General features: G+C 33.3%; 1 protein-coding gene across 1 annotated transcript; it reads left to right on the forward strand.

Annotated features, from left to right (window-relative positions):
- The first annotated feature begins 7,580 nt into the window (after positions 1-7,580).
- LOC132623183 (phytosulfokines 3-like) lies at positions 7,581-8,834 on the forward strand. Its single transcript, XM_060337899.1, has 2 exons — positions 7,581-7,746; positions 8,577-8,834. Exons 1-2 carry the CDS (start codon positions 7,645-7,647, stop codon positions 8,715-8,717), a joined length of 243 nt encoding a protein of 80 aa, XP_060193882.1. The 5' UTR covers positions 7,581-7,644; the 3' UTR covers positions 8,718-8,834.
- The last annotated feature ends 2,665 nt before the right edge of the window (positions 8,835-11,499 follow it).

An 11,499-nucleotide genomic window follows, 5' to 3' on the forward strand; every position in this document is an offset into this window, starting at 1 on the left:
ACACAGAATTCAGAAGGACCTTAATTATAATATAGTAACAATTTCAAAACTTTCAAGTATTCACAAAACATGAAATCGATATTCCATATTCAAACATATCTAGTAGGAGTAATAATATGAAGCTATAGCAACATACTTTTTCCCAGTTGCTTTTTCTTTCTTGATGAAACATCAGCTTAATTACCAAACACAACAAATTTTGTAATGCATGGTATACAATTATATATATATATATATATCATGATTTTTCTCCTAACAAACGGCTTTATTTTTCTTTCCTTTTGTCAATATTGGCCTTCTGCTACAAGAAAAACTGCTGGAAATTCCATAATTGCCATCATCATACATCAAAGGCATATCATTGGCATCTTCACCTTCATCCTCATGAGTGGCAATGCGGATGCAAGAACACCGTTCCAACGACGCGAAAAATGCGGCGGATACCCCGTTGATGAACCACATGGCCATCCCGTCGAGTTTTCCGCAGCCAGGCGTGGCTGCGGAAGACCGAATTTTCGGCTCAACGGAACTTGGCTGGAGGCTAAAAAAGCCTCCGCAGTTAGTGGTGGTGGTAGCTGACATTAGTTTAGAGAGAAAAAGTAAGAAAGAAAGAGAGAGAGAGGTGGGAGTCACAAGATTTAGGAAGAGTGGGTAGCAAAGGTTGCTTTTTATAATTTGTCTTTCCTTTGAAGAATTTAAAAAAGAAACACTTTAGTTGCTACATGTTCATCAATCATCATTACGATTTTAATATTTACGCCTGCCCTTCTTCATCTTTAAACTACTTTTTTGATTTTTTTGACTAAAACAGAAAGAACGGAATATTGGCACTTGGTGTGAGACACATTAACGGCTGAATATCTATTTACAAACTTTAGTAGATGTTAAATTTTATAACTGGTCATATAATTATTATTTTTTCATTAAAGTGACAATTTTATTTTATTGACAAAAAAATTACACAACACACTGTATTATCAGAAAAGTCACACTGATCGAAAACAAATGCTCCGATGCAGTGAAATACCTTTTTTACTTCTCTAACAACACATCCCACATTTTAATTCATTTTTCAATTTAATGAAAATTTGACCCAATTGAAAAACTAAGGGTAATTACACATTTGACCAGCCGACAAAAAATAATTACATTCGCTAGCTAAATATACAAAAATTATATAATATTATTATGTATATTTTATATTAATATAGATTTGTTGGCAATTATTTTAATGCGCAACTATTTTATATCAATTTCTCAAAAGAAAATTAAGAGATCCGACCTACATGCTACAACGCAATAGCTCGGTAGAGATTAAAGAAACAGGACCCAACACTTCCCCCCAAATATCTAAGAAAATCCTCCGGCATAATTAGCCATAATTAAAGGGGACACTCTTGTGTTTAGGCATAATACTCCATTATTTTGGTAAATAGAGGAGTAACTATAAAAAAGGGAAAAAACTAAATTAAGCTGTACTAAATTAGAAAGTAAAAGAGTATGGAACTAAATATTCACTAACGAGACAGATGTAAAAGAACTTATCTTTATCTTTCCTCTTATCTGGTATATATGTATATTTGGGATAATGGCACTTTTGGTCCTTTAATTAATGTAAATTCTGATTTTAATTCTTGTAATATTTGGCTATGCACATTTGACCTTCAACAAGCTATGATGTGTACTTTTGTCTCTTTGCATACAGGGACGGACCCACATGTATTATGCCGGGGGCTTGAGCACCTACTGAACCCGACGCAAGCTATGCATATTTTTGTAGAAATTTCTTGAAAAGTAGTCAAAATAGATTAGCAGCACCCACTATCAAAAGTAACTCGTGGGTGCGTTGGTCTTGAGACCAGTACGAAGAGTGGCATTTAGCGGTAAGAAATTTCTTGAAAAGTAGTCAAAATAGATTAGCAGCACCCACTATCAAAAATAACTCGTGCGTGCGTTGGTCTGGAGACCGGTGCGAAGAGTGGCATTTAGCGGTAAGAAATTTCTTGAAAAGTAGTCAAAATAGATTAGCAGCACCCACTATCAAAAATAACTCGTGCGTGCGTTGGTCTGGAGACCGGTGCGAAGAGTGGCATTTAGCGGTAAGAAATTTCTTGAAAAGTAGTCAAAATAGATTAGCAGCACCCACTATAAAAAATAACTCGTGCGTGCGTTGGTCTGGAGACCGGTGCGAAGAGTGGCATTTAGCGGTAAGAAATTTCTTGAAAAGTAGTCAAAATAGATTAGCAGCACTCACTATCAAAAATAACTCGTGCGTGCGTTGGTCTGGAGACCGGTGCGAAGAGTGGCATTTAGCGGTAGTGCAAGGGTTCGATTCTAGATAAAACGTTTTTAAACACTCTTTCTTGTTTTATATTATTATATTATATTTTCTTTGTTGACTTGTCCTTTTAGTTTTTTTTACTTTTCCTTATTAGTTCGTTTATTCAACTTCTTGTGGTAAAGAAAGAGAAAAGAAATAGCCTTTTATTCCCCAAACAAAAACATAGAAGTTCTGCCTCATCGTCTTTTGCCTTCTCTGTCCCCTGTGTTGCTCTCCAATTGAGATATTAAGTATTAACTGTAGTTTTTCCATTAATTTTTCATTTTTGTGTTCAAATAGTTGTGTACTCATACTTTCTGATGGATAGTATAATTTTATACTCAAGGAAGGCCATTAAAGGTAGATTTATAATTTAAATTTGATAGCTAGGGCCGGCAATGGAGCTTTGAGGTATCTGATTCATCTTAAGCCGATACTTTTGACGCAAAACACACATTTATGTGTAAAAATCTCTAAAATTATAATATACATACTGGGTTGGGTTGAACCGCGAGCTGCAACATGAAGCCAACATTTGTCACTAACGCCAGCACCCACAAACTTAAATTTCTGGGTCTGCCGCTATTTGTATAGGAAATAGGAAATATTTTTGCTATTTTTAGAACCATATTAACTTCAAATGTGGATCGGAGTAACAACAACAAATTAACATAACACATCAATAATTGAATGATTTAGCACTTAATGATTTAGGCATGTGAAGAGGAGATGCGCAAATGCTCCAGTAAGGAGGTGTGAGAGGTCGGATATGGGGGGTGTGAGGAGAGGTAAAGGTAGGTCAAAGAAGTATTGGGAAGAGGTGATTAGACAGGATAAGGCACATCTTCATCTTATCGAGGACATGATCCTAGACAAGAGGGTATGGTGGCAGTCTGGAGCACCGCGTCTGTAATAATATTAGTCGTTTTCACGTAGTTTCTTACTTTTTGATATAGGTTACCATCTGTTGTTTATTGTGTTTCAGTTATCGCACTATTTCAATGTTGTTGCTATTCTTTTTATGAATGTTATGTACTGCTTTCCTTATTAGTAGTCATGTTTTCTTTACTATCGTATTTCCTCTTTCAAAAATACTTTTGGTTGCTGCACTCAAGTCGAGGGTTTTCCAGAAATAGCCTCTCTAACTCCACGAGGTTGGGGTAAGGTTTGCGTACACTCTACCATCCCAAACCCAACTTGTAAGATAACACTGCGTATGTTGTTGTTGTAGCACTTAATAATTCATCAATTTTTTGAAGATTTACGTTAAGAGTGGGATCAAAAGTTCAAAGATTAATAAATCAAAGGTTAATTGTTGTGCTTAACCAAAAACTAGAAGGACTAAAATCAGAGTTTATCGGTATTTGGGCACTAAAAGTACTAATTTCCCTATATTTTTTACCTAAACAACTTTAGAAGAAGTAGAGATATATTTGATAAATATGTACATCCCTCTCCCCAGCATAAAATAATGAAAACATGGAAATAATGGTGAGAATATGGACAGCATGAAGAACCACATTAGAGTTCAGCTAGGCCTTGGCATGTTCGAATGCAATTATGAACCCAGTGTGTAAAGATGCATCCATCATAATACTAATAGCTAGCCCTCTCATCGGCCTTAATTAATTAAACACAAGCTGGCCTACTGGATATGTCCCACCTTTGGAAGAACAATTAATAGAATCTCTTATGTTTTTGCACTCTTTTTCACATGTTTCAACTGACGTCTTTGAGGTCAAGAGTAAATTCAAATTATATTCTAATTTTTAATTTGAATCAATCCTACAATAATTAGGAAGAAGTAGTAGCAACGCGATAGAAAAAGAAGTGTAGTAGAAGACTGGAGGGGTATCAAATATTATATTACTACTACTATGTATTTAAATATTATATTACTACTACTATGTATTTACTTAGAAAAAATGTTTCGGAAGATTATGTGTTAATTAGCATACAATCACATACAAAATAAACAGGAAAGAAGAAATAACACAAAGATTTATGAGGTTCGTCCAAGTTTACATCCTTGGGAGAAAGCAGATAAGAGAATCCTCAAATTATAACACTTTATAGTTTATACTCTCCATCTGTCCCATTTTAATTGTCGTTTTAGTTCTTTTCACTCCCATTAAGAAAAACGACAAATACAAGGTATAATTTAATAAGGTATTCATTTTTATTAAATGTTTTTTGAGAATTGAGCAGTATTAAGAAGAATTACTTCTTTAATACTAAGTATAGTTGAAAACAATTGCTAACTTTAATCTTGAATTTCTAAAATGACAATTATTTTTAAAGCTAAAGCGATAACTAATAGATCCCTAGGTTTCCTCCAAACCTACAAGAACAATGAGTTCTCAAACCTATCAAAATATCTAACATAATTTAAGATTCATAGAACTAAAACAAACAACAAAAAAGTGGGTGAGTGTTAAATAGTTAATATGAAACTGAGGACAAGATCTTTGTTATGTAATGGTGATAATAAGATAGAAGAGGGAGAGAGAGAGTGTGTGCAAAATAAATCAAACAAATAAATAAAGAACTTTCTAGCTAGGTTTCACACCGTCAAATGACACGTGTATGTTGCAAAAACTAGTAAGATAAATGTAGGGGAAGAGGTTGGAGAATGATAGGTACAATAAATCTGTTATTTATTACCATTTCGTAATGCATTGTGTCAACATGAAGTAAATGAAGTGTTCAACAACTCAATATGTACTGAAAAAAAAAAGTTAATGATAGTTAAGTACTTAAGTTAAATATCAATCTAAAAACATTTATGTATTAGAATGACACTTAAAAGTCATAATAAGAAAAAGCAAAATTTGAACATTGAACCGTAACTTATATGAATGAATGTTAAAATTTAGTAACTTGAATCAAAATTTTAGAGTTATTTTAAACGCTTACAAATGAATTTTTAAGTTAGTAAGCATTGGTTCGTAAAATTGAGAAAGTTTAACTTGATGGATATATGATTTTAGTCACACCAATATTATGATATATTTATAATCATAAACCATACATTTTTTTCAATTTAGTATCCAATCTATAGGTTCACGTAAAGATGCAAACCAAGGGAGTGGTCTATGATTGGAAATGCCATAGAAGATTAATGTTGTTCTTTAGATCACAAAACATATTAAGTTGAAAGAGTATATTCTGAACAGAACCATATTTATTATTTACATATTAATACAATTGCTGGTTTTATTGAGGTTTTAGGTCATCAAAGAAGAAATTAACTAAATTCACAACAAATGTGTAGAATATGAAAAAATGAATACAAGAAGCAAATGACGGGCGCAAGATTTTACACACAGTGTTCTATAGATAAGTGTGTTTGGGAGGACTAGTTAGATTTTAAAATCTTACTTGTCTTAAATAAATACTTATTTATATTATTTTCAAAGACCCATTGTATGTAGTCTCTATCCTTTTAGTTGGAAAAAAAAAAAAATAGGATTGACACACAGGTAGCCCTTCAAATTTGTCAGTACAATCCATTTAGACTCTTGAACTAAGCTTTGTTCCAGTTGAACACCTCAACTCCCAATAAGGTCTTTCATTCGTCTATTAGTAGTTAAGTTGACCACATAAAATATGTTATCTCCTTTAATTATACGCCTTTGCTTTAATAAGCTATGAAACCCCAGACATTTTCTAGCTACTTGAGGTTGCTGAGTATAATTAAAAGAGAAGAAATATTTTATGTGACTAATTTAACTATCTAACAGACGAACGAAAATGCACGTAAAAAATTTCAAAATTTGAACTAAAAATGTCTAATTGAAATACTTTATTAGGAGTTGAGGTGTTTAATTAGAACAAATCTTAATTCGAGTGTCTAAATGAAATATCCTGACAAATTTAAGGGTCCGACTATGTGTTAAGCCAAAAAAATACTTAGAGCCCGTTTGGATTGGCTTATAAGTTGCTTATAAGCTGTTTTCAGCTTTTTTTGAGTGTTTGGCTGACCAGCTTAAAGTCATTTTGTGCTTAAAATAAGCTCAAAAAAATAATTGAGCCCATTTGACTTAACTTATCTAAAGTAGCTTATAAGCTAAAAATAATTTATAAGCTAAAAAAATAAGTTAAGAAAAAAAATAAGTTAAACTATCTTAATTTTTTTTTTTTTAACTGCAAACAGCTTATAGGCATAAGCCAATCCAAACAGGCTCTTACACAACACACACTTATGAATGTGGAACATTTCTTGAGAAACGGTATTGAATGGCACCATTTTCTAGATGATGATTCTGCTATTATAGGAACCAACGCAAGAGCGCCGGCCTCTCTCCTTATATATACACACGCGTGTTGTAACACAATACGTTGAACAATTTAAATCATTCCAAGTTGTCTAATTATGTTTTCAACTAATATTAATTTTTATGTCATAAAAAATTGATTATCATATTTCTCTCAAAGTAAACATTGCGACTTCGAATTCTAGATATTGAGGTTTTTCGACTACGTTTTTAATTGTAAAAATTTATTTGCATCTGTATATACATGACACATGTCTTAACACACTTTTATTCTTAAACTACAATTAATTAATACATATTCTAATCTTAATTTGATACAATCACCTAATTAAAAATCAAAACTTAGATTGTGATCTATAAATTAAAAGCACAAAATAATCTATTGATACATAACCTACCGTCTTAATATACCAAGATCCCTTATTTGCTAGAACTGTAAATTGTAATCATGTCTACCAAATAAAGATAAGGGTCTTCTTAATTTAAGAACCAAATTAGATAAGCATAGTGATCATCAAATATTCTCTTAATTAGGAATTTATATAATTCCCATCTGTGGCATGTACAAATTTGGCTAGTTCTACTTGCTAACCAATTTATGGAGCAATTGGTTAACAATTTGGCTTATCACACGTCAACATATTAATGAGCATAGATAGTCTAAATCCAATCAAATCTTGACAAGAACTATAGAATTAGAGCTGTTTGGATGAGCTTATGCCTATAAGCTGTTTGCAGCTTATAAGCTAAAAAAAATAAGTTGGGGTAGTCTAACTTATTTTTTTTGGCTTATAAGCTGTTTTAGATAAGCTAAGTTAAATGGGCCCAATTATTTTTTTGAGCTTATTTTAAGCACAAAATGACTTTAAGCTGGCCAGCCAAACACTCAAAAAAGCTGAAAACAGTTTATAAGCAACTTATAAGCCAATCCAAACGGGCTCTTAAAGTCCTTTTGCCTATAAATTCTCTTGTGCCATCCTTTAAGTGAACCAAAAAAAGAAGAATAATTTAAAGAATTCAATCTGTTGTGGGAAAAAAGAGGAAAACATGGCAAAATTGTGCACTATTTTCATTGTGGCATTTCTTCTTTGCTTCACTCTCACATTTGCTGTTCGTCCTGATTCTTCTGTGCTGAAACCCCAATTTCATGTAAGTCCATCTTCTTATTTTATTTATAGAGACATAATACATAAATAGACTCTCAAATTTGGCTTGAGCAGACAAATATACCTCCAATTTTGGGTGTGCACAAGTAAACACCTCAACTTATCTCCACTTTATCGGTTGAACACTCCAACTTACAAAATGATCATCTACTGGCACATCAGTGCCACGTCAGCATTTGTATTTATGAGTTCAACTTTATACAAGTTGAAGTGACTATTTGTGCATATCCAAAATCGGAGGGCATACTTGCCAACTGAGGTCAAGTTTGAGGCATGTTTATGTATCGTGCCTTATTTATATACTTCAAGATTTTACTGATTTTTTTTTCATTTATAGTTTCTTGATTTTCAGTTTATTTTTTGTGCTTTTGTAACCCATCTATGTGAGTTTCATAGGGTATAATCAGTCATAGTTAGCACCAGGATAAAAGAGGCTGATTATGGTTATGGTGGGCTAAAACAACTCAAAAATATCGCCTGTTTTGGGTGACCCGCACTGTTTTTATAAAAAAAATTACATCATTAAGAATTTTCAACACCTTATAAGCAGATTCCTTTTCTTAATTGCATTATTATTGTATATTAGCTGATTATAACAAGTTATATTTTATATCCTAAGGTACTATCTTGGGCTTACTATAGACGGTGGTTATATGTTGCGGGTTATTTTAACCTGATGTTTACATTGTTGATGAGCATAAATTAATTGAGTGAAATGGATACAGAAAATTTATATAGCCGATTCCAACTTATTTGAAACTAAATTTATAGTTGATTAATTAATTGATTGATGGTGTTTTGTCTTATGAGCAGGTTGCAAGTGAGGAGAAAATTGAGAATAATGAGGCAAAATGTGAAGGAGTGGAGGAAGCTGAGTGTTTGAAGAGGAGGGCAATGGAAGCTCATCTTGATTACATTTATACTCAGAGTAACAACAACAATAATCATCCATGATTTAAGACCTTTTTTGTGTTTTAACTATAAAATCCCCTTTTAATTAATAACTATGAAAGGGGTTGTAATAACAGTCGGTGATGATAATAATAATAATAATAATAAAACTTCTGCCTAGTTCTCTGTTTTTGGTACTGTTGTTTTTTATTTTGTCCTCCTCTTTTATCCCTATACGTTTAGCTAAATTTCTAGATTGGATTAAATTGAACTTTCATCTAAGTACGCGCTAATTAATTAGTATCAGAGAGTGATACTAATTAATTGTTAAGTTTAGCCGTATTGTTAATTAACAAGCTCCAAAAGTTTATTACATAACTCTATTTTTCTCACATTTTGTACTTCGACGTTTGTATATGCGTGTGATAAGTTTGATACATAAAATGTGTAATTGCTCAACCAACTCAGATTTGGGCGAGTTGGATGAGTTGTGTATTTTTCACTTTCTTTTCACTTTATTTTTTGGCATAATTAACAAAAGAGAGAACAATTTTCAACTGGCCCAACAATTACCGAAAGGTTATTAGATATTCAAACTCGTGACACTATAATTCTAATTATGATATCTTGGTTATTAATTGTCACCTTGAAGAGGGTGAGTGGTATACTCTTTCAATGATTTTAGAAAATGACTATAAACCAAATCAACCCATTTAAAAAGTCTGGTCAACATTTGCAACATCGTCTCACAACCAAACGGTCTTAAGAGTTCACAGTAAGGTATAACTCTGATTTAAACGTACAAGAACTTATAAATTTTTGTACGGACCAGCTTGCGCGCACTTCGACTAATTCCACGGGATAACATCTCTACTGGAATCGAACCCGAGACCTCATGATTCTCAACTAATTTAGTTGACCACTAGGCTACACCCTTGGATTCAGAACTTATAGTTAGCAACTCTATTATAGAGCTAGAAATTTTTTAAAAGAAATGGAAAAGTAGTTTTGAGTTGGACAGGTAAGTTATTACTCATTCTTCAGCTTGCATTGTGTGCATCAACTATAATCTTTGGTCATGCACTTAATTTGCTATTGAAAAATAGCTTATTGTGTCACTACTGTTCATGAGTGTGAACTCACTTATCACTCATAAATTCCAGATTCTATCAATGTAAACAAGGGAAGAAATTAAGGAAGATTCTCAATCTAAGACTTTGAGAAGACCATTGTCTGCAGTCAAAAAGGCAGGTGGTTAAAGAAATTTGAACACCTTTTTGTTCACATTCTTTTCATACTTTAGCTGGTTAATGTCCACCCTACAAAATTAGAGTCAAATGAAACTAGTAGAGCAAATTTGCACAAAATTTAGCATACTTGTGACCGTTCTTTACTCTTTCCTGCTTCATCGTGATATTAATGGAGTACTTATTTATACATAGTAAAGAATCAGAGCATCTCCCAAAACCTTATAACAGGGCGGAGCCAAAGGGGTGCAAACAAAATGTTTTTTTTTTTCCGGCATATATATAGGTTGGTGAATCCCTTGACATAAGAACCTTTTTTTTAATCCCCTTACCTAAATTCTTGGCTCCGCCACTACTTATAATGATGATTGGAGTAGTTCAAACGCTTTATAAAATTCTTTTAGTACCCTTAATCTTATACACCCGATGTGAAATATTAAGATTGCATGAAGAGAATAGCAATGGGATTGCTATTTAGTGGAAACAGTTCATTTAATCTCTTTCCCATACACTTAAAACTGTATTAACATTATCGTCGATTCTGAGTTCTCAGAATAAACACTGAGAGAAGAATCTGTAGATAAATGCAGCATATACTAAGTACATGGGATATACTAGCCACAGTAGAAGAGCATGTAACTCTATGTTAGCACTATTAACAGAGCAAGGAACTTGGTAATGAAGGTGAATCTTGCTTAATGTGCACTTTCGTGCTTGATAAAGAGCAGCATATGCTGTAACTGATCTTGTAGTGCCATGTGACCAGAAGAAAAAGAGCACCAATCATACTGGGGCAACAAAACTTACACTCATTCAATGTTGGTTCATTCTGCTATGCTACGGACATTTTGGTAAACCAATTAACACTTCAAAATCATCTTCTGTTTTAAGAGGAAAGCAAAATCTCGTTTGTCATCAATTAACTTATACTGAATGATTGCTCATTGTATCAACTCGATTTAGCTTCCTGAAGGACAACAAGAGCTGACTGCAGCCATAAAGAACTAAATGAAGATGCATTAACACAAATCATGTCAAGATCACGGAGAACAGAGTTTTGATTTTTACCAATTTCAGGTCAATGACAACATTCAGTTCAAATCAGTAAGTTAACGGAAATGGAAGAACTCCTAACTTCATAAAGACCCAAGACTATGCAAAGTTTAATTAAAAAAAGGGCAGCCCGGTGCACTAAGCTCCCGCTATGCGCGGGGTCCGGGGAAGGGACAGACCACAAGGGTCTATTGTATGCAGCCTTACCTTACATTTCTGCAAGAGGCTGTTTCCACGGCTCGAACCCGTGACCTCCTGGTCACATGGCAGCAACTTTATCAGTTACGCCAAGACTCCCCTTCAACTATGCAAAGTTTAATGAAATTGATAAATAACATTTTCCCAGATTGTCATCAAACAAAACAATTAAATTAAAAAGAATTCACTCCCCCAACCCCGCCCGCCCCAAAACCCAAGTTCCTTGTCTAGATGAAGGAAGAAGTGGTTCTGTCATATGTTTGAATATCTCACAGTCGAAAATGCTTATTAAGAGTCACCAGATTTTTTTTTTTGATAAGGTAAATAATTTTATTGACAATTGGGGA

The sequence above is a fragment of the Lycium barbarum genome, chromosome 2 (genome assembly GCF_019175385.1).
Source record: "Lycium barbarum isolate Lr01 chromosome 2, ASM1917538v2, whole genome shotgun sequence".
NCBI lineage: Eukaryota > Viridiplantae > Streptophyta > Magnoliopsida > Solanales > Solanaceae > Lycium > Lycium barbarum.